Below are 23419 nucleotides of genomic sequence, written 5' to 3'. Positions count from 1 at the left end.
TCTTCACACAAAATACAGTCTCTCCCTTCTGCTTGCAGGTGTTGTTCTGGGCAGAGCATGCCAAGGAGCATTGGTTACATTGGCATTAAATGGTTTGGCCTGCTGCATCAGTCTGCCACCATCACCTACCTCACTTTGCACCTAGCAAACCCCTGCGTGCGAACTGCTCTGTTGCAGTTCCAGAAGCAATTGCACAGACCACAGCTACCATCTAAAAATAATACTGGAAGTGGTGATCCCACTGATAATCACATCATTAAAGAAGAATCAAGCTTTTCCTTGTCCAAGCAGATAAACAGCAGGTCTCTGCAGCACCTTGAGCCTTCCTCTGCAGTCAAACAGTATCTACTGCTGAAATCATGGAAAAAACTTCATTTGTGACAGCCACACCAACATACTTCTTTTAACAAGCAAGGTAAGGGCATACAATTCCTGCTTGGCAAGCCTGTCCTCTCCAGCCAGCTGTTATTTCAGGTACGTTTGTTACGTGCACTCTTCACAGGCCCAGCCACACAATCACTTGTCACAGCTCCATTGTCACAGCACTCAGGTGTTGGCATCTCAAAACATCTCTTCTTAGCTATGGGCTTTCCAAACACACACAACAGCAGGGGAGATGAGGGATCCAACTTCCCTGTCAGCATCTCTCAATGAACTCATACAAGAATACCATCCGTCACCCTGAGCTCTTTTCCTCTGACTCAGAAGCACAAACCAAAACCTGGCATAATCAGGCTGTCCTGCAACGTGCAGTGAGCATCTCTGCCTTGCCATGACTAATGGCCCTTCCAGCACTGTCACCAGCCCTGCCTCACAGACAGCTTTTGAGATCTCTGACATGCTGAGTCCTTTCCCCTACACTGCAAAAACAGCAGCTTGTCTTGGATTCATTTGTTTCACTCTGAAAGAAATGCAAGAAAGGACTGTGGAAGAGACATAAAGTCATTGGTTATATGCATTAATAAGCTCAGAGGATTCCTATGCAGCTATCCAGAAAGGGCAAATGCTTACCCTGCAAAGCAGGGCAGCTCATATCAGAGGAATATCCCCAAACGTGGTTCCAAGTACATGTTGTCAGGAGACAGAACAAAAGGCCACGTGCAGCTCAGCATTACTGAAACTGCTGGACATGCCTGACAAGGAGACCTTTGCATAGGCACAGCCACAACCACAGGGCACATCAGTGACACCACCTCATGGAGAAGTAGGCCACAGGATCATTAGCCCAACAATAGCTTTTCGCCACAAGCAAAAGTCTGTTCAATCCTGCCAATCTTCCCAATGTGACTTAAAGGGGAAAAAAAGGCAAAAAGAAAAGGTGGGCAGTTTGCATTTACTAAATATATTGTCCATTACCTCAGAGGATGGCCATATGGAGGATCATGAAGAAACACAAACTATTACCAAGATTAGTGCCCTTCTAATACCACAGAAAGACAAAGGTGAACATCAACATAACACCATGTTAATACAGGCTGACAGAGCCACATAAAAGAGCAGAGTTTCCATTTTTGCCAGCAGAAAAGCAGCTGTTCAAGATGCTTACAGGAGCAGCACTTCTGGGAATGAAAGTGAGAGTTCAGTGGGTGTTTTAGCCAGGTCTGAATAACTGCTGTTGAAATGTGACCACATCCATCCTCTGCCTCCCTGCCAATGGCAGATCACCACTTTGGGCAGGACCTCAGAGCAGAGCAGCACCTCATACTTCAGGGCCACTGCTCAGGGACACTTAGTACTGGATGCTCCCACTAGCTAGATGTGGCTGACCTGGCCCAACAGGCTGGGAGGATGGAAAAATCCCCAACCAGAGCAAAACAGCCCTTCCAAGTTCCCTTCTCACACACAACTCTGCAACAGTTGCCCAAATTCATTCTTAAACAGGTGCTAGCTATATTTTTCTTAACTAATATTTGCAGGGTGGCAGGGAAATTCTCAGAAAGGCAACGACAGGTCCCAGTCACAGAGATGCGTTGACTTCTATGAAGAAATGTGCCACTCTTCTCCCCAGGGTTCACTGGACATTTTCAGACCTGGCTTTCCATCTGCTGCCCAGCTGCAGAGATGTAAGTTGAAACTCTTACAGCATTTTGTGTAATTATGAGTGCAACTCACAAACAAAATTTAATCAGCGGGAAAGTGTACTATACAGATGAGACACCAGAGTTCACAGTGGTATAATCATCACAGAAAGAACAGTCTTTAACCCAGCCTGCAGTTATTTAGAGGTTCCTGTTCTATGCAAGTGCATCACGTACTTTGATCTCTGCTGCCTCCTGCCAAAATTGTGGATATTAGCAAGCCAGAAAACCAAGAGTCTCAGACAAAGATATGGCAGACAAAATACATCCTATGGTCCACAAGCAGCTTTCCTCCTGAAGGAACCTGATGCATTTCAGGAGACACAGAAGTGCAGTTGTAACTAATTACCTTTACCTTAATCAAAACGTTGTTTTAAACTTACAGATGAGGAGCCTGTTACATGAGGATTGAAATTTTGCTGTTCAGTTCACAGACTACCTGAAGTGATGCTCTGAAAGGGTGTGAATCCAGCCAAAGCCTTAGATGAAGCATGGTAACTCCACATTGGTGCAATCAGAGCTGTGGTCACAGCCTGGGACAGAAACTCTGTGTTACAGGGGTGTTAGCCACAGTGACAGTCACGCTGAGCTGTTCCTTAAAGCAAGGACCTGTCCTCTGTCACATATGATGAATCATGCCTCAAGTCACAGTACTTCAAGCAAACTCTTTAATTTGGGATTAAATCGGTCTTTACAAACATGCTTCTGCCAGATTTTGGCTCAAAACCACCTTATTAGAGAAAGAGAGATTCCACAGGCTTGTCACATAGTTAACATTCACTTAAATCTCTTGTTTTTAAAGACAACAACAGTTGAGAAAACTATGTGATAATTAAGTTGCAGGCATGGGAAGCAGACAGATTATTGAGACGGTCAAATAACCTTTATTCTGCCCTTTAGAGACAAACTACGATAGAAAAATTATTAACATTTAAAGTTTTTCATTACAAATTTTATCAGTTTCATTTTGAAATATATTAATTTCTTATTTCCTTCTGCCATAAACTGAGAAGAAGCACATAGCTAAGGTGTGCTGCTAAGACTCCACTTCTACAGCTGCTACTGAACACGGCTAGATTTCTTCTTCCTGTGATGTTTATCCTGATTTTATTACAACATAATTGGAATACTTCTGCCTGTAATTTACTAATAAATGCTTCCACTCGAGTTCACAAAGTTTCATGTTCTGATTACAAGTGAAACTGCAATGAATAGTCATGGAGACAGATAAACCTGGACTCGGGATAGAAGATAATAAAATAGCTCATCATTTTCTCTGTGATCCACCTTAGTTAAAAGAAAGGTCTTTGATGATCCTGGGCAGCCTGGACTTATTTTAACCTGAAAAATCAGACACTCCTGCAGAGCACAGTGTGTTCTCCTGAATGTTTGTTCAGTGCTAGGCAGTACAGCTCCACCTCCTGAATTTAAAGGACACATTTCTTGCAGCCCAGCCTTAGACCACCGTGTCTGTGGTACAGTTCTTCTAGGCAAGGGGACACAGACCCTGAGCAAGCAGCTCTCCCTGACAGCAGAAGCAATCAGGACATAGCAAATGTCTGTGAGGTAATGGAAGAAGACAGCAGTCACCAGAGGCAGCAAGGGCAACAGCACTCTGGAGAGGACAAGAGAAAAATGCTGTCAGGGTTTCAGGTAGAAACACAGGAACCTTTGGTGCAGAGATCTTCCAAATACAGCACTGCCCCGCTGCAGGTCTTCTCTGTGAACTCACTGGCTCGCTCTGATGAAATCAGGCTCTAAGGCAACACCAAAGCAGATGAAGTTTTGTTACATGCTCTTTTCTCAAGATCCTACATTACCATGCTGGTTTTTGAGTGGGCAGCTGTCAATCTCTAGTGTGCAGTGAGATAATTCCAGCCTTTTGACAGACAGAGTATACATTTAAGATCTAAAAAAAGCTATGAGAGTTTTATATAGACAGACTATAGAAAGGAAATGAGTAAAAGATGCATCCCTATCCAAGCGCTCTTAAAGAAAACGTAGGCAGCCAAACCTGTTCTCCCCCACTCTCCTGTATTGTACCATGCAAGACATATTATTTTAGGATTATTTCTGGTGCACTGACTAGAGAGTATATCCACAAGACACAAATGCCACTATTCCACATGCAATCCAGATGTACAATTGCTTCCATGCCCTCCTCCTTTCTTCTTTCCTCCTTTTCTACTTCCTATTTGTTTGACTAATGTATAAACTGTCTGAGGCAGGGAGCATCTTGCACATTCTTCAAAGCAGGTATGACACTTTTATTAGCGTGTATAGGGTTATGGAGACTCACAGCTACCATACAAATAATCCTACCACCTGACCATTGCTCACAGCTGGGTACTGCAACAACTAGAGAGCAAAACGGTTCTGAGATGTGCTTGTTTACGTTTAGTTTATGTACCTCAGCCTGCAGGTGAAATGGAGCAAGCACCAGGACTTCCATCTATTAAAGGCAGTTGAGAGAATGTGGAAAACACACAGTTCAACACAATCCTACATCTGGCTCCCTAGGGCAGGAACAAGCAAACCTTAGCCTCAGTATGGCTGAAGAGGATTTGGAAGAGCTCTACCAACAGCGAATTGCACAGCTTTTAAAGTAGATCTGGTGCTCTCAACACCTTGAAAATAACGGAATTCAAAAGAGGCATAACATCTGTAATTGTAGACAAGCTCCTCACCTTCTCCTCCTGCAGAAGTATTGAGAAGTATTTTAGTGGATGCCTTCCAGAAGGACACATCTGTCTGCATCCCTTTGACATTAAGCACAACGCACCCCATGACACCTGTAACCTACAGTCACAGCTCAGCATCTCACTATCTCTGACCTTCAACAAATGCAAACTGCAATTTGTACTTTATACAGAATACACCATATCAAACTATATGTCATCATACTCCATCCATGCTCTCCACGGGGTGAAAAAGGCATAATGACTCCATGAACCACAAGATCCAGGTCGTGCACAGGTTGCTTGGCCGAGTGCAGTCCTCACTGAGCGTCATTGAACATACACATCAAGGTGGGAGAAGTTACAGGTGTCTACACTGCTGGACTCAAGACCACCATTGGAGATGTGAACAGTACATATTGTAGCATAGACATGAGACAAAGTAAAGAGATGAAAAAGAGGGAGCCAACTTCATTAAAACCCTTCCCGGGCATCACAAAAGTAGTAACCGGGTGGTCAGAGCCTACAAAGACAAGGCCTGGTTCCCCTCATCCCAGCTATAACATGCTCCCTCTTCCTTCCCGCTGCCGACAGGTTTGCACCGAAGCTCCTTCTCCACTGTTCCTGCCACGGGAAGACCAGCTCACCTGTCCAGGTCAGCACCACACAAGTCCTACTTTCCTGCTGACCCGTGTCTTCTGTCCCATTGCCACCATCCAGCTCACTCCAAACCTCCTTCAGCCCTGTCCCCTCTCAGGTCACCTTGCTCCCTGTCACCACCTCCGAAAGACACCGGCACCTCCACCCGCAGGCCCCTGCGCACCTGCCAGCTCCAGCCTCCTGCCCTCGCTCCAGCCACCTTTCCCTTGGTGTCCAGTCAAACACCTTTCTCCTTCGTCCTGCAGCCACTCTGCCGCACAAAGCCCCTGCAAGCGGCACTGCCACCGGTGCCTGGATCCCTACACCACCCCTCCATCCCCACGGTACACAGGAACCCCCAAAGCCAGGGCTCCGCATCTCCTCCAGCTTCACTCAAGTCACGGGGCTCCCAAACCTTAGGCGGGCCCCCAGAAGCCTCTTCCCCCTGGCACCTCATGCACACCCGGCCAGCCCCGGGGGAGCCTCTGCCCCAAGGGCCGGCGCAGCCCCCGCACTCACAGCCGCCCCTTTTCCCAGGGACGCAGCCCCCCGGCACGGTACGGCGCGACCCCAGACCCCCCGAGCGGCTCCCCCCTACCTGGGCGGGCTCCGCGCCGGCAGGCAGCCCCTCGGGCAGGGCCTGGAGCAGCAGCAGGGCCATGGCGGCGCGGAGCCTCCTCGCCATGCCCCCCACCCCCCGCTCCCGCCTCCCCGGCCCGACTGCGGCCCGGGACGGGAGCCCAGGGGCACCCCGCGCCCGGACCCGCCCTCGGCACTCCTCTATTGGGCAGCCGGCGCAGCTTTCCGCTTGCCATTGATTCAGCGCGACGTCGCTTATGGCAAAACCGGGAGGGGCGGGGTCTGCGCGCAGGGCGCTGCCATCCTGAGTGTGGCACAGCGAGGAGGGAGTCTGAGGGCGCACTAGGGCCGCCATGTTGTGAGTGGCGGAACTGGCTGGAGAGGGGTGCGGGGGCTGCGCTCACACGCGCACTGACGCACAGACAGACACTGACACACAGACAGACCCACAGCCTCTCTGGGGCCGCCAGGCACTCATCCTCCATTCAGCTGGTCACTCCTGCTCAGCATGAGCCCTGCTCAGCCTCCTCCGAGTGCGCTCACATTGTCCCAGACCCCACTATCCCGCCGGGACCTGAGACACCCCGGGAAGGGCGGCATGGAGCGGGGGCTGGCATGGCAGCAACGGCATGGCACTGGGCTCAGGGCCTCCAGAGGGTAGCAATCTGTTGGTGCCAGCACCACTGGCAGACATAAGCAGCATGGAGAAGAGGATCTCCCCCTGCAGCTGTGTCCCAGCATGTCCCCACACAGTGACCGTGCACACTCCCAGCCGGAGAGGGGGCATCTTGAGCACTTGGCATTGATTCACAGCTCGGCAGAGACACTCCACGCTCCTGGGGCAGCGTCAGAGGGTTTCTGCACTGCCGCTCCCAGCGTACCAGACAGCCTCCATGCCGGATTGGCATGATGAGGTTTGTCAGATGCTCAGATAACACGTTAAGAAAGGCCAGAAAAAATAATTGATTTAGCAACTTATCTCCTGCCCTGGCTTTTTTCTATCCAGATCAGCTCTCTTGCCTGCTGCTACTGTGGGCCAGCAAGCATTCACCTGTCACACCTTCACCATGCTCGCTTCTCTTCCTGTGGCAGCAGATCCCGGCCTCCAGCGGCCCTTGGGACTGAAGACAGTCCCATCCTACTGGGATTGCCAGTGCTTGAGGGAGCCCAGCAGCCTCCCAGCCCTTGCTCAGGCTCTGCTGCAGACCAACGTGACATCTTTGGTGTGGTTACCATTTGAAGTGAGGTCGTAAACATGCTGGAACACTGACATTTCCGCCACACACAGTTATTGAAGGAGCTTTATTCCTGTTCCCAGCTAGCCCTGAAATTAGAGGCACAGCAGGGAGAAGGCATGGAGATCAGGGAGCACAGGACAAGCCCAGATCAGGTGTGACTCATTGTTGGAGAGCAATTAACACTTGCTGCTCTTCGCGAGCAGGGATTCGACTGGCTCTGACTCTGCAATGAGGTTTCCTTCCTGTTGCAGTGGGAAATGGAGGCCAGACTGGCCACAGCTTGGCAGAAACTCCTCTGCTCCCCAGTGAGACCAAGGCAGGCTGCAGACTTACTGTGGTTTTGGGGAGCGCTGGCAGGCACTGGCTGCAGTGGCCGTGTCCAGAGTGATGTGAACTGTTGAGATGACTTGAATCCTCAGGGGGAGATTCCAGCTACAACCTAGAAACCTAGAAACCCTGCTGAGCTGAACTGTCAGCTGGCATAAATCCATGTTGATCTGAAGAGGGAATCCACTGCTATAAGCTCAGGGAGGCGGGAGGGCAGCTCTGTCCTGAGCATGGCTTGCCAATTCTATAAGCCCAGAGCAAACCTCTTACTGTGTCCATAAGCAATAAACTGCACCATGTCCCACTCCCCAGGGCAGGGGAAGAGCTGATGCAAGATGGCAATAGCACTTCAGGGGGTCTCTGTGCTCCATTGCCTCTCTAGTACGGCTCAGGACAGGAAAAATGGAGCAGCCAAACAGCTGAGGCTTTTCTGCCATGGTCCCAAGCTTGGCTTCATGTGGCTGCTGCCCCAGAATCACTGCCCAAAGAGCTCCCTGCCCTGCCAAGACCCCTCCAAACCGCCAAGGCAGGAGGGGTGAACAGCAAGAACAGGGAAAAGGCAGTTTTTGGGTGCTACAGCACATCATTTTACAAACATTGCCATGCTCCCAAGCATGCCAGAGGCACCTTGGGCCCAAAAGACTGCTACAGGTACTTTTCTGAAAGCCCTCATGGCTGCTTTGGGTGTAGGACAAGAGCAGTGTGAGCTAAAGAGCTTAAGAAAAGCAGAGGGCAGTCTCCTTGTGGCTCCGCTCTACTCCCAGCAGGAGTGACATCTGTTTTATTTCATGTGCTTATCTATTACTTTAATTGTGCTTTAACAAGAGATCTAATAATGCCCAGGGAACAGATACACAAGTTTTCCTACTTTCTGTTCTGCTGTTAATTATTTCAGAGCTCTTTTACAGCTTTCTAGGAGTAGCTACATGTGGTTGGAGACATTATCCTTTGCCTGTTGCAGCTTTGGCAGGAGCAAACCTGCTATGGATACAGCTTGGCACTTCCAGAAGTACCTTTTGGCTTTGGCTGCTCTCTATGAAGGAGCAGAATGGGTAATGTGTCTCTACTCAGGCACATGGCTGGTGTGAGACTGCTGCTGCCCTAGAGATCTGACACATATCCCCGACTGGAGGGAGGAGCATGGATCATCCACTGGGCCATGGGACTCTTGGAGCAGCCACAATTGAAAGCAGGGGTTTTAGTCCAGGACTTGGGCTCCTTTCTCCCCCAAACTAGGCTGCAGCACACTCAAGCTGCTCTCCTTTGGGGTGGGAGAGGCCTCATGGCAGACCCAAGATAGCACCATGAAACTCTGCCTGGCCATGAAGATAAACAGCACCCATGGGTGTAGGAAGGGTCTCCCAGTGTTATCCTCCCAGGCCCCAGAAGAGGACGACTGCCACTGTGAGCACAGCACAATCACCTTTGGCACTTGTCATGGGACTTTGCAGCTCCAAGAACCTCTTGGGGAAGGCTGCCATTGAATGCCCAAGGGTTTCAGAGCTCATGCCATCCCTTACAGTCTTCCTCCTTCTCCTGGCCCCTTTGCTCACCCTCACCCTGATGCTTGGTCAGTCACAAAGCCCACACTATTCCCCTTCCAAGGCAAGCATGAGACCCACATACCAGCCCAGCCCAGAGAACCAGAAATAGAGATCAGCCAGAAGCACAATCCACAGCTGTTTTTTAAAAATCATCACATTTATTTTTCAACCTTCCTCTGCTGTTTGCAGTGCAGCAGCAGTGACTGAATTCAGAGCGTGAGTGAATGCCTTGACAGCTCTGTGACAAGAAAGAGAGAAGCTACCGGAGAGTGTTCAGTGGAGAGACACAAAGATGATGAGGGATTTGGAGCATCTCTTATGAGGAGAGAATGTGAGAGCCAGGTCTGTTCAGTTGGAAAAAGAGAAGACTGAGAGGGATCTCATCTATGCATATAAATGTCTCAAAGGCGGGTGCCAAGGCCATGGTGCCAGGCTCTTTTCAGGGGTGCCCAGCAACAGGACAAGGAACAATGGCCATAAACTAAACCACAAGAAGTTCCACCTCAACATGAGGAAGAAATTCTTTACATTGAGGATAGTAAAGCACAGGAACCCAGGCAGGTTGTGGAGTCTCCCTCTCTGGAAATACTCAAAACTCACCTGGATACATTCCTGTGTAACCTGCTCTAGTGACCCTGCCTCAGCAGGGGAGCTGGAATAGATGACCTCCAGAGGTCCTTCCAACCCTAACAATTCCATGATTTCTGTGTCTTCTTCCCCATGTCAAAGGGGGTACAGAGACAATTGTTCCCTAAAGCTGCAGTTTCATGGTTTCACTGTGGGGACTGGAGATGTAGGACAAGGGTGACAGTGCTCAGAGGAATGAAAAAATTAGAGCTAAAAACCATTAGCTATTTCTTTCCTGGCTTGTGGCAAACACAGAGTAAATAGAACCTGAACCTGAGAGCAAGGAATGCACAGTCCAAGCACTGATCTCTGGACTTTGGGATGGTGACTCTCATGGTGCAGAGAGAACAGGTCCCTTCACACCTGCCAAGACATGATCCATCTCCTGGGAAGAGGCTGCTGTGGTGGTTTAAGGCAGGAATGTGGTTTGGTTGCTGGTACAATGGCAGGACATCTGCTTTTAGAGGTAGAACTGTGCTCTGAGCCCCAAGGGAGAGAGCCTCATGCCCCATGGGGCCAAACCCAGTGAGGCCAGACAGGCTGGGCCAAAGGAAGGCACAGGAAGCACAGGCATCCCTCAGGGCAAGAGGGACATGGAAAAGCTGAGACATCATGGACCCATGTCCATGCCATGCAGCAGATGGGCATGGGTCAGGACAAGCCAAAGTGCTGCAAGCTAGACACACAGAGTCAGATCCTGATTCTACAGTGGAAGAAGGCTGCAGAGAAGGTGCTGGGTAGGGGTGCAGATCTGGGCTGGACTGTGCCTCTGACCCTGCTCGGGGGACGTGGGAATGGTGGTGGCAGGAGGCCAGAGCGGTGTGATGGCTCCTGAGGTAGTCTCCATTCACAGTCCTTTGTTAAAATAGACATATGGCACTTTGTCCCCGTGCTTGGCCATGATACTGTCACGCAGCTCCACCTCAAGGTCAGCCAGTGCAAGGGAGCTGTGGAGAGGGAGATACACACTGAGAGCCGTGATCCTCCTCCCCAACCACCAGTCAAACCACCCTCCCTTCCCACTGCCATTTGAGGCCTCTGCAGTCCCTGGGAACTTGCAGGCTCGTGGCAAGACCCACCACCCCTCCCTCCCAGTGCTGGAAGGCAGAGAGCTGCCCATGGAGCTGGGTGTCCTGCTGCTCCCAGCACAGAGCAGGGGAGGCACATGCTCTCCTGCTGTCCTGGGCACCAGTGTCTGCAGGCAGGCACTGCCTTGGGTTGAAGGGTGGGTGCCCATCATGCTTCTCCTGGGATGGGCAGAGAGGAACTAGGGAAGGAGGAAAGCTCCTGAGATCCCATGCAGGAGGGGGAAGCAGTGGAAGAGTACCATCGCTGGGGGAAGAGGGCACAGGCTGCTGGCACCATGAACAGGAGGCTGTGGGACAGAGAAGAGCAGAGCATTAGTCTTGGGGGTCCCAGCCTGTTTGCCCTCCAGCTATAGGGATTTCAGCCCAAGAAGTGCTGCTCACACCCCATGACACCCACTAACTGGGGAAAGCCCAAGCTGAAAGGTAAGCAGCTTTGCAATTTCTTCTGGAAAAGAAGTATTTTTTTCAAGCATCTCTTTGGAGCCATACTCCAGGCACTCACAGGTGACTGAGCAGTGAGATACTTACAAGCCCCCGCAGAGCAGCACCTGCAGAGGCGCGTGGAGAACCCGGATCCGCTGCAAGAGAAGAGCCAGGACTAGTCCCCGGCCTCACCACAAGACCCACTCACAGGGCGGGCAGACTTCTCCCCTCGGTAAACCGAATGCCCAACACCTCTGGTGTGCACCAAACCCTGCCACCCTCCCACAGCCTCCCCATGTCACTTGAGAGGCCACTGGTGTATAAATGACTGAAGTAGGGAGCAAAGCAAGCCAGGCTCTGCAAATCTCCATTTGATCCCCAGCATATCAGCAGCAGATATGGGCTGGAGCACCACAGAACCCACTGGCAGGAGAAACATGCACTCACCTGCATGAAGGGGAATTTCTCCAGCCGCTCCATGATGATGGGCAAAATAACTAGGCACAGAGAGCAAAGGTCAGCCCAGATCCCAGAACAGCTATCCTGCTAGCCAGCCTGCAGGGCTGTCCCAGCAGGACCATCCACCTGGAGGCCATGGAAGCAGCTAGTTATGCTGGGGGCTACTGGGTGTTTGCTGACAGCAAGGACCTGACACGAGACCCCCAGACATCCATCACTGGGGCAGCATGGTCTGTGCTCCTCAGGCTCCTGCCCTTCCTTCTGAGCTTGCAGCATGTCAAGGGTCTCAGGAGCAGAGGGGGTGGTGGGCTGCAGGGTGAGGGCCTAGGGCCAGAGAGCACAAGAGATGCATCCTTATGGGGCCAAACTGCCCCCTGTCTTCTGAGCTGTGGTTTGGCATGGAGGGGGCTGGGGGCTTGGGGACCTCTGATGGGAAGGGCTGGATGAGGAGAGCAAATGCCATCTGGGGATGCAGGGCCACCCTCCCTCTTTTCCATGAGGGAAACTGAAGCAGGGAAGGGCACGGTGGTGGGTCCTGGAGAGTCCCCAGTTCAGCTGCACGCCCTTGTGCCACGCACTCACTCATGCCCGGTGCTGCCATGGTGATCCTGGAGAGCACAACCTGTGCGATGCCCTTCACTGCTGCCCTCTGCAAGCAAAACCAGCAGGTGAGCCCTGGCAGTGCCCTGCCCCAACCCACATCCCCATCCCCAGACTCACCCTGGAGCGGCCGAGCTCGTTGTTGTTCTCATCTGTCACTGTGATCCCGTTGATGATCTCCCTGAAGGGGACAGGCAGTCGTGAGTAGAGGATGTGATGGCCGGGAAAGTATAAGGACACAGCAACGGGTGAGGGGGTGCCAGGGGAGTCCTCTATACACAGCAGCCCCGAATGCCCCCGGGGCACGGGGCTCCAGCACCCCGGGGCACCACAGTCCCCAGCCCAGCCAATGCTGCCATCTTCAGGGCACAGCTGCGAGCAGGATCTGGCCGTGCTAGGGACAGACACTGCCTGGATACACAACTGAGCCAGGGCACAGTCCCTCACATAGCACCCGAGCTCCTTGTGCTGTGACTTGTGGGGAACCCTGAGCAGCAGACACAGGTCACAACAAGGACCCAAACTGGGATGTCCCAGCATCAGGGTATCATGGACTAGGGTTCTCCCATGCCATGCAGGAGATCTTTGGGTTTGAGGGATCTTCCAGCACAGATTCCAGAGCAGCTATCCTCAGCCAAAAATCCCCCTCCTGCTCTAGGTGGAGGCTGAGCCATCCCACCCAGCACCCTCCACCACAGACACAGCACTGCAAATGCACAGACCCCAGTTCACCTCTCTCCAGCTCCCAGGAGGGGAATCCAAGGCAGGGAGGCCAGCCAGCCCAGGAGCCTGGCTGCCTTTGCAGGGAGCTGGGTCCCTCAAGCGCCCCAGCCACGTGTGACACTTACTGTTGCCGCATCATGGGGATATTGACACAGTTGGCAGCAGCCACAGCTGCAAAGGGGACCCAGCGGGCCAGCAAGGGGGGAGCTCGCTGTGGGAAACAGGCTGGCATCAGCACGGGAGAGCAGGATGTGCCCAGCTGCCCCACCTGGCCCTAGCCTGGCATACCTTGGTGTAGAGGTTGAGTCCCACTGCGGTGGCCAGGGCTGCACTGGTGGCCGTGACATAAGCCACCCCAATTTGCCTGGACAGCGATTTCAAAGAAGGGAGACAACAGAATCACCAACTCTGACTCAGCCCTGTTCCTTTGTGCCCAAGACATGGCATAGAGGGTCTTTACAGGGCATCCAGGGGTGCATCAAATGGACACACTCCGTCCTGTGGGGCCGGCTCACCTCAGAGAGATGGGGGAGGCAGCATTGCGGTTGGTGTAGTTGACAAAGGCATTGAAGGACTGGTTTACCCACTGCCAGAAAACCACTGCAGGCACTGTCCTGTGGAGGGAAGGGATGGAAGAGAACCTGAGGGCTGTCAGGGACACCTGGCCAGTGCCCCTGGCCAGGCTTGGCAGGGAGACAGCCAAGATGCCTGCAATCCACTCATCATGGTGTCTCCAAAGGGAAACTGAGGAACTGTGGCAAAGTGACAAGCCAGTGGCAGAGTTGGGAAATGATCCCAGGAGTTCTGGTTGCCCTGGGGAGCACAGGAAGGGGTGGCCCAGTCCTGCAAGGCACTTGGGCAGGGGTGGGAGACACGGCTCTCAGCAGGGTGGCAGCCATCCTCTGCTGGGCTGAGATAAGCCTTTGTCAAAGCAAGCAGCAAGGAGGGGACACATAGAGACAGAAGTGGCTCTGGGGAATGAGGGTGCCTGGGTTTCTACTGGTGTCTCAGGGACACTGACGTAGGGCAGGAAGGGACACAGGGAGCACGCTTTGGAATGCAGGGGGTGGAGAAGGGAAAGGCAGGGAGCTGTCAGCAGGGGCTGGGGATGCTGAAGCAGCCTGGCCTAGGGGCACATTTGGTCCTCATTTGCAAAGACTGCTATGGGCTACAGACCAAGAGCAGCAGCCAAGCAGGATGTGGTTGCATTAATCATTACAGGAGCTATGGGAAGAGCTCAGCTGAGCTCAGGGTGAGGTGAGACCATTCCCAGCCATGCCAGGGGAATCTGTGATGCCTCTACCAGGTTGGGTGCTGGGGACAGAGCCCAGAGACATTGGGCTTGACTACAGGACACAGGCAAGCACAGCAGCCATGGGCATGCCCTGGGCAGCACCCAGCCCCAGAGGAGGCAGGCTGGCCATGCTCTGGCCTTGGGGAACCTCAAGAGGGGCTGGGGGCTGTCAGGGCTGTGTCCCCAGCCTGGTGTACCCAGGAGCTCACCGATAGAACTGGAGCATGCAGCCAGTGATGGCCATGCCCCCTGGCACCTGGAAGGACATCCTGCCAATGAGGTTCATCTTCTCACCGCTGTCAGGGTGGAAGGCTGAGTCGTACAGCTTCTTGGCATAGAGCAGCTGCTCCTGGCTGCTTCCTGGTGGCACCAGCCCGGCCCTGCAAACCCAAAGCCCATCAGGGGAAGCTGCACAGACCCGCCAGCACCCAGCCCTGCTGAGGCACAGAGCTCTGGGCACCACATGAAAGGCAGAGGAAACATCTCCTGAGAAGAATGCATGTCACAGCTTGAGGCTCCTGGGAGAAGCTTGGGAAACCCCCCTAAAACTACCTCCAACGGATGTTACACCACAGCATACCTGCTTGAGACTGACTGCCTCCATCCCCTTCAACACTGCACAGTGGTTGGGATGCCCATGAACACAGGGATGGCACCTGCCCCTCACCTGCAGCTCTCCACCAGGGCCTTGGCCTGGTCCAGCTCCTCCTCTGGCACCAGCACTGTCCGAGGGTCGGTGATGTTGAGGAAGTGCTTCAGGCGCCCCACAAAGGTGCTCTGGTCCCAGCGTGGGGAGTCGATGTTGAAGCTAAGGGAAACTGTGGCCATCTTGGCGTAGGTCTGGGCAGGGGAAAAGGCTGCTCAGTAGGATCCTGCCTTGCTTGCTCATTGAGTGCACGCCTGCCGCAGCCACAGGAGCAGTCAGCTGGGTGAGAGCCATGGCAGGTTTATATTTAACAGGACAACTGGACTTTCAGCAGCCCTGGGCCCAGGAGGCCCCTGCACTCCTGCTGTCAGCAGAACACTGCAGTCAGGCCGCTCCTTCACACATCACCCTGCTTGCCTGGGGGCGCCCCACTTGTGCTGCACCCCACATCCCCTCCTTGGGGTGGTATGGTGCTGCACAGCACTGGAAAGCCCAGCTCAATCTTCCCCAAGGCTGCCCTGCAGGTGTTCCTACAGGGGCACTACTCTGCACCCCCCGAGTGTGCAGAGCACAGCACCCCCACACTGTGCTGTGCCCTCCACGGCACCGTCCTGCACATCCCTCTAATGCTGCTCTGCACTGCCGTGGCATCGCCCTGCCTGCTCCCCGGCGTGCTGCACCACATGCCCACGGTTGCACAGCACAGAATCACAGAACGCATTAGGCAGGAAAATACTTCTGAGATCAGCCTGTGACCAAACACCACCATGTCAACTACAGCATGGCTAACCTAGTGCCTAACCCTAGCCAAGGGCCATGTTCAGTCTTTCCTTAAACACCTCCGAGGGACTGTGACTCCACCGTCTCCCTCAGCAGTCCTTTCCAGTATCTAACCACCCTTCTGTAAAGAAACACTTACTAATGTCCAACCTGAACGTCCCCTGGCACAGCACAGACTATATCCTCTCGTCCTGTTGCTGACTGCCTGGGAGAAGGGGCCCACAAGCTACAACCTCATTTCAAAGGTAGTTGTAGGCAGCGATAATGTCTCCCTGAACTTTTTCTCCAGGTTAAACGCTCCCAGCTCCCTCAGCCACTCCTCATAAGACTTGAGCTCCAGACCCTTCACCAATTTCCCTGCCCTTCTATGTAAGGCACAGCACAGCTCGGCACACCCCCGGCTCGGCTCGGCCCGGCATGGCACAGCCCCGGCACACCTCCAGCGCGGCTCGGTCACGGTTTATGTCGGCTCGGCACGGCTCGGCACGGCTCGGCACAGCCCAGCACACCCCGTCCCGTCCCAGCCCAGCCCAGCCCCGTCGCGTCCCCACGTGTCCCACCTGCGCTCCCGGGCCCCGCTCCCGCCCCGCGCCGCTCACCGCCCCCGCGCTCCGACGCGTGGCCGCCTCCAGCCAATCACAGAGCCCCGAGCGGCCGCGCCCACCGCCCCCGGCAGGACCGCCCCAGTACGCATGCGCAGCTCGCTCGTGGGCGGGCCCATGGCTGGCCCCTCCCCCGGCGCGGGCACGTCGGCGCGCGGGTGGGTGTGACGCAGTTGCCCATGGTAACCCCGGGCCGCGCCGAGGATGGTGAGCGGGGCGGGGGCAGCGGGGCCGGGCCCGGGGCCGCCGGGGCGGGCTGAGCGGGCTGAGCGGGCTGAGGGACGGGGCTGGCGCGGCCGGGGGCGCCTGAGGCCGCGGGTGATCCCCGCGCTGAGCGTGGGGTATTGGGGGCCGGAGGATCTGTCGGGCCCGGCCGGGCTCGTGGCAGGCACGGGCAGGCCTTGGGCCATGAGAGGGGGGACCAAGGCGATGGAACCAGGGGGAGCGAGCCAGGCTCTGCTTGGTGCTGTCGGGCAGTAGGATAACAGGCAACGGGCAGTAGGATAACAGGCAACAGGCAGAAACTGATGCACAGGAAACTCCCTCCACCTGAATACAAGAAAGAACTTTGCCGTGCGGGTGACCACACACTGGAACAGATTGGTCAGAGTTTGTGGAGTCTCCCTCAGTGGAGATATTCCAGAACCATCTGGACGCGATCCTGTGCCATGTGCTCAAGGATGACCCTGCCTGAGTGGGAGCTTGGAGCAGATGACCGACTGGTCCCTTGCAGCCTGACCCATCCTGTGACACCCACCCAGGGAGTCTGGCTGGCCTGGGGTCTGAGTGGCCACCTGGGGTGTCCAGTCCGGCATGGGGGCCTGGGGCTGGGCAGGTTCAGGCACCTGTACAAAGGAATGAGAACAGAGCAAGTTTGGGGCATCCAGCCATGAAAGATCCTGGCTGGGGTTGAGGCCCTGGCAGCACACAGATGTTATGGGAGACATAAAAACGGGGCTTGAGTACTATAAAAGGCAACAGAACTGGTGAAGGGCCTGGAGCACAAGTCCTTTGAGGAGTGGCTGAAGGAGCTGGGATTGTGTAGTCTGAAGAGGAGAAAACTCAGGGCTGACCTTATCACTCTCCAGCTACCTGAAAGGAGGTTGTAGACAGGTGAGGATTGGCCTCTTCTCCCTGCTAGAAGTGACCCAAGTGACAGGACAGGAGGAAGTAGCCTCGAGCTGTGCTAGGGGAGGCTCAGACTGGACATTAGGAAGAATTTCTTTGCAGAAAGGGTGATTGGACATTGTAAAGGACTGGCCAGGGAGGTGGTGTAGTCACCATCCCTGGAGGTGTTTAGGGAAAGATTGTACATGGCACTTGGTGCCACGCTCTAGTTGACATGTAAGTGTTTGGTCATAGGTTGGACTTGGTGATCTCAGAGGTCTTTTCCAGCCTAATTGATTTTGTGATTCTGTGGATCAGGTCTAGACAGGGGCTGGGAGGCTCAAGGATGCTATGGGTGAGAGGGGGTCTTTGTTGGGATGGAACCATCATGCCTGGAGTTGATCAAGGTCAAGGTGTGAAAGGTGTGATGGAGGGGTGGGTGCTTGGGAGGGCTGGGGACCAGGATGGCAGTGACCTGAGGAGGGAAGGAGCAATGGAAGAGCCTGGCAAGGATGGAAGGCAGTGCTCAAAGATTGCCTGTGAAGAGTCTGGGAGCAGCTGTGACTCTAAAGGTGCACTGGACAACCCAGCCAAGGCAGGAGGAGGCAAGCCTGGGAGTTGGACCCTGTCTATAGAAATTGAGGGAGCTAGAAGAGAGCTTGTTGAGATGGAAGGGTTGGTTTTTGATACACAGCCTGAGAAGGGGCTGTGTACCAATCATGGCAGAGAGAGACTGGATGAAGGGGTTAAGTGTTCAGAGATGTCCAGGACAGAGTGCTCAGGGGCTGAAAGAAAACTGTCATTTGGGTGGGATGGACAGTCTGGTGAGTCAGTGGAAAAGCCAGTCAGTGTTTGGCTGGCTAGCATAGTTTGCTGGGATGTTGTGTGCTCTGGAGTTTTCTGCCATGGGCTGGCAAGATGAGGGACAGTCTGGGTTCAAAAGAAGAAATAAGAATAAACTGTGGGAAAGACTGGAAGTGGAGTTTTGATGTTGATGAGAGAAAGAAAGATCCCAGGGAGAAAAGAAGTGTTGGAAAAGAGAAATAAATTGTTTGAGAGGTACTATCAGGGGTTGAAGGGAAAAACTGGGTCTCTTGGGTGGAGGGCAATGCTGGGAGACAGGTGAGGTGTGTAGTGCAGTCTGAACTGAGGTTGGAGGAAGGCTGGATGATGGACCAGGGTCATCCAGGTGCTGGAAACAGTTTGGGTTTAGATGCCAAGTTGTTGGGGTGGCACAAGTGGGATGCTGGCAAAGTACAGTGAGGACTAGAAGGAGGGGTTGGAACCATGGGTGAGGGATGATGACAGAGAGCTGTCATGGATGTAGATCCACTCATGAGGATGCTGCATGAAGAGAGAGCACAAGCAGAAGGCAGTAGCAATGGGGAAGGAGCTTTCCCAAGGGTAAAGCCTTATTTTGTCCAGGAGCCCTCTGGATATAAGTTGGATTCATGCAAGTAGAGGGATTCATGCATGGAAGGAGGTGTAAGCAAGAGCACCAAAGGCAGCTTCTCATCTTCACTGGGTTAATTCTGGCTGCATCCTTACCTGCTGGGTCACAGAGAAGACTGAGATAAAGCCTGTGGGGTCTGCTCTATTTCAGATGAGTTGGTGATGGGGAATGTCACACCAGGCACCAAAGCCATCACAGGGTGGACATCTGCTGTAAAGATGAGGGCAGCTGCCTCCAGCAGTGCAGTGCTTTGTGGGACACATTTGGCTTGCAGCTGCCAGATCTGCTCTTGTGCCTTATGATGTCCTGATAAGCTGCTGTAGTCTGGGATCTGGCTGCTCTTATCCAGGCATTTGTGTGCCGAGAGGGTGACTGGGTGTTTGCCAGTGTTCGTGTTATTTGATACAACATTTTACTGCCTCTTTGTCTATTTTCCACTTCTTGGAGTTGTTTTTTGAATTACAGCCTCTCAGGCAGGATGGGTGACACTTTGGGGTGCCTGGTGGGCTGGGTGGACTGGACAGAGGACTGGAGAGCAATGCACTATCTCTCTAGATTCTCAACTTTCACTAAAACAGAATAATCATTTGTGGTAGAAACTCTGAAACAGCAGCAAATACATCCAAAGCAGCTATGGCAGCCTGGGGGTATGGGTCAGCAGTCAGAAATCATCCAGACAGCTTGATGTAACAATTTACTGCTTGTCATCTGAGCCATGGTAGCTGCCTGTGAGCACGTTCCTGCCATGTCCTGATGGCACTGGGAAGCACTAAAACTCCCCTCAACGACTGCTTGCTCCAGCTCCAGTGCTAAGAGGGTTAATGCTGAGGTTTAAATTATTTCAGTGTTCATCCAAGTGAGTAAGTACAGAGGGGCAGTGTCTTCTTCTGCAGAGCATACGAGGATTTCTCACAGCTGTGGGGCAGGGGTGGTGGAAGGTCATAGTTGGAGCACAGAGGGAAGGATGAGCCATAAAACTGCAAAGCATGAGAGATGTGTAGAGCTGAAAGTCTTTGGCACCGTTAAGCGGCATCTGCAGTGGGCGCATGGCAAGGGCGAAGGGAAGCTGCTACATGAAAGGATATGCTGCTTTCCAAAGTTTAGGAAATGCTGTGTGAAGCAGAGCTTGTGGCTTCCTCGTCACAGTAATGCTTCCTATTGTCACTGAAATAACAATCTTTACCAAGAGACGTGGTGTGTTAGTGACAGATGCTGGGGCCAGAGGATGGCCAGTGTTTTTCTAAAACCATTGATTGAAGATGACATCATTATGTCAAAACCAGATTTGTCAAAGTGTGGCCCTGTTTTATAGTTGAGGAAACTGAGTCACAGAGTGCCTAGCTGACATAAGGCACATCTGGTGAAGAGGATAAAATAACAGCATAGCTAAATGCATAGTCAGGCATCTTTCTCCTGGTCTTGAGCTCATGTTTCTAGGAAAACCAGCATCTATGTCTTGCCTGCTCTTGGTGTACCTCATACTTAGAAATTCTTTATTTTGTCCCTTGTTCCTTGGCAGTAAGGCTCTATTTAAAACGTCCCCATTAAAAATGCTTTCAAGTATTGTGTCTCACTACTTTAGTTTTCAGTACAGTTCAATGTCCTGATTTTTAGTTTATTTTACTGATTGCTGAGAGGTTGATATGAGAAATCACCTGCAGATAGGAGAGTATACCAGTCACTGGCCAAGACTTTGAAGTTCTGAAATCAGACAGAGACTGCTGACATTGTCCAGTGCTGGGCATTGGCTCTTCTCTGCACAGGGCAAAATACTTCTTTCAAACCTGCTGAAACCAGAGGAGTTTGATTTTAATTATGAAAAGAGGATTCATGCTGGTATTGGTTTATGTATCAAACTGGAAAGTGCTGTGTGACCTCTTTGACAGAAAACTACATTAGTAGGTTTGAGCTGGAAAAACTCTGTAGGTGACTCGACTCCATTAAATTTTGGATTTCAATACAGGAAAGAAAGTCTGCATTGAATGACACCATATGGTGGAGACATGCAGTAAGCAAATGATTTTTTGGGAGTTTTGCCAGAGTAAGAAGTATTGAATAAACTGAGCTCAATAGATTAATTTACTTCGGTTGTATTTTGAAAAAGACTGGATGATTTTATGACCATTAGTGACATTTGCAGTTCTGCAGCCGAAGATAAAGGTAATCAGACGTCATTCTTCAGGGCACCAGCTAATCAGTGCAGTTGTCAGGAAGGACTCGCCTCCTCCAGCTCTGTGTGTGCAGGATTGCACCCTGGATGACAAATGTAGCCTCATATATCCACTATGCAAGGCAAGATGTTTGGCTCAGCTAAGCCCCTCGTCCTTCCCTGTGTCAGCTCCTCCTGTGTGACTTTCTGAAATCATCACGTGTACCCTCTATCTTTAACTTACACTTTAAAAATTGTGAACTGCTACCATATTGCTTAACAGAAAGTAAATAAATAAATGGGTGCCCAGAGCTGTGCTAGGTGCTGTGCCGGCTCCCATGGTGCTCCCATGCCATGGAAATACGGTCTGTCTGGGGTGAGAGATAACCAACTGATACGAATAAGTAGAATCCAAGACAGGTTTGAACTTGACATGTTTGCTGCCTAAACCTCATCAAGGATTGTAGGTGTGGCAGAGAAGGAATTAGCAGAAGAATCATGGGCTGGTTTTATGGATATTTTGTGAAGTTTCTCCCACGGTTTTAGGAAAGTCACAGAAATTTGAGAATAGAACTCAGCAGTGCTGGGGAGCTGTGGGGAGACAGGAGTTGTCATCTCGATGGCAAATGTGCTTGGCTGAGATGAGTCTGGAGGATAAAGTGACTTGTGGTTGCTGTAGTGGGGAAGAGGGCATCTCTGCAGGGGTGCAGAGATGGGGAAGATGTGGTCGTAATGGCAGGCTGAGCTACTGAGCTTTGTGGCTCTATTGCATCTTGGTGAAGTGAATTGATTCTACCTAAATGTTCACATCTAGTAGATAAGCAATTGGTGGTGACTGAGGGCGGCTTTATTTTAAATTCATTATCTGAGCCTTGTGGCTAATAAAGTTAAACAAAATACATTTACTTCTCTTTCCTAATAAGAATCAACTGTGCTATGCAGCAGCTTGCGGGCCACGCTTTTTATCCATGCCCCGTGTATCCAGCCCTCAGTACAAGGGAGAATTGTTCTTTCCATTATGGCTTTATATTGCCAATCTGATACAATATTTAAACAGATTATCTCAATGCTTTGTTTGTCCCAAACCAATTTTTGCTTTGGCCTGTAAAGTGAATCTTCCTTTCAGTGGCTTCTGTGGTACAGGATGTAGTTACATGCATCAACTAGTTCAAGAGACCCATATACAGCATGAATAAACCCACAAAACCCTTAGCTAGGACTATAAATGCCACTGTATTTTTATATATGTAGAAATTTTTTTTGAGAGAGAGAGAGAATAGGATTACTGCATGCAGCTATAATTGAAAGTCCTTTGATAATTTGGTGAGTATTTTAAACCTAGCAATGATATACTTTCATAAAACCACACATCCCTGTTTTCTGAAGGATGTTAATAAGATGGTTAGCTTTGCTTTCATGCTCAATGTGTTTATGAGTGCTCTTACCCATTTAGTTGCATCTTCGAATTTAATGCCCCACTCTGATTTCATAGTAATTGTCAGGAGTCTCTTTTTCTTTATTGTATGTCCCCGCTCACTGTCTGAAAAATACAGTCTCCTCATTGCTGACCCCATCAGTCTGTCTCCTCACGGTGCTTGTAAAGAAAACCCTCTCCACCAAGGACAAAGATGTTTTTAAACAAGCCAATCTGATATAAGACATAGTTTGCTTAACCCAGAGGTGACCAAGAAGCGGATGCTGGCTGACTGTGCCCAGCCTTGAGTTGCTCTGTCTGGCTGCCCTTCTCCAAAGGCTGCACATGCTGCCATGCTGTGCTGTTCATTATCTGAGCAGCATCTGCAGTTCCCTTCTCTGTTACAGATGCCGCAGTCTGCTTGGTTTTGTGCAGCTGACACACTGCCCTTACACTCCTGTGAGGCATCTCTGCGGCTCCTCAGCCAGCTCACATCTACCCTGGCCTGCTCAAGACTTGTCCTGCTTCTCACCCTGGACACTCCAGTGAGCAAGTGCCACTGGCCTGGCTGCTGTGCAGGCATCCTGCGAATCCTCCCTTCTCACTACTGGCTAAGTCCCAGCATGAGACATTTCTTACCTGCCCTGCTTCAAAAATCTACTCCTCCTCTGTTGCTTCTGTGTACCCTCTTTGCACCAGATCTTCCCATTTCATGGCTTTCTACCTGACAGCTCCCATCAATAACAAGGCATTGTTTTCTGACTCTCTCCAGCCCGTTAGTTTCAGCATTGTGTTTGCCAGCAGAGGAGTGCTTGTCCATCAGTGTGTGTGCAACAGGGGCTGCTTGTCCCATATCATGGTGGCATGCAGCAGGGAACTCTGCTGAGTTATTTTTTCCAGTCTACTAAGCTGTCAGGAAATGCCTTCTGTCTTTCTAACCAGTGTGCTCACAAGATCAATTAAAAAAAAAT

The 23419-nt window shown here is 51.9% G+C and overlaps 3 protein-coding genes across 8 annotated transcripts in view; 1 reads left to right on the top strand and 2 right to left on the bottom strand.

Moving 5' to 3' along the window:
• The window catches only part of WBP1L (WW domain binding protein 1 like), a 59416-nt gene extending 53206 nt beyond the window's left edge, over window positions 1–6210 (bottom strand). The window contains exon 1 of one of the 2 annotated variants that reach the window (XM_030951225.1): window positions 5994–6210. In XM_030951225.1, coding sequence (XP_030807085.1) covers window positions 5994–6210 — 217 coding nt within the window. The remainder of the gene's footprint in view (window positions 1–5993) is intronic. The other variant, XM_030951226.1, reaches the window with a different exon arrangement.
• A 3048-nt stretch (window positions 6211–9258) lies between these two features.
• SFXN2 (sideroflexin 2) lies at window positions 9259–16396 on the bottom strand. 5 transcript variants are annotated; one of them, XM_030951028.1, is made up of 12 exons: window positions 16323–16396; window positions 14965–15137; window positions 14507–14677; window positions 13519–13617; window positions 13292–13367; window positions 13129–13214; window positions 12401–12461; window positions 12263–12329; window positions 11669–11718; window positions 11327–11376; window positions 11038–11085; window positions 9259–10657 (listed from the first exon to the last, which is right to left on the bottom strand). In XM_030951028.1, the coding sequence occupies exons 2-12, from the start codon at window positions 15123–15125 to the stop codon at window positions 10558–10560; spliced, it is 969 nt and encodes a 322-aa protein (XP_030806888.1). In that variant the 5' UTR covers window positions 15126–15137; window positions 16323–16396; the 3' UTR covers window positions 9259–10557. The 5 variants fall into 5 exon arrangements, with proteins under 5 accessions (XP_030806888.1, XP_030806887.1, XP_030806889.1 ...); XM_030951027.1 differs by lacking the exon at window positions 16323–16396 and adding an exon at window positions 16284–16308 and having other exon boundaries at window positions 14965–15222; XM_030951029.1 differs by lacking the exon at window positions 16323–16396 and adding an exon at window positions 16284–16300.
• Window positions 16397–16463: 67 nt separating this feature from the next.
• ARL3 (ADP ribosylation factor like GTPase 3) overlaps window positions 16464–23419 on the top strand; it is a 30370-nt gene continuing 23414 nt past the window's right edge. Inside the window, exon 1 of the mRNA XM_030951031.1 lies at window positions 16464–16532. Coding sequence (XP_030806891.1) covers window positions 16530–16532 — 3 coding nt within the window. The 5' untranslated portion in view covers window positions 16464–16529. The remainder of the gene's footprint in view (window positions 16533–23419) is intronic.

The sequence above is a fragment of the Camarhynchus parvulus genome, chromosome 6, assembly GCF_901933205.1.
Source record: "Camarhynchus parvulus chromosome 6, STF_HiC, whole genome shotgun sequence".
NCBI lineage: Eukaryota > Metazoa > Chordata > Aves > Passeriformes > Thraupidae > Camarhynchus > Camarhynchus parvulus.
Note: the sequence above shows the minus strand (reverse complement) of the source record. Positions and strands in the feature narration are given on the sequence as shown.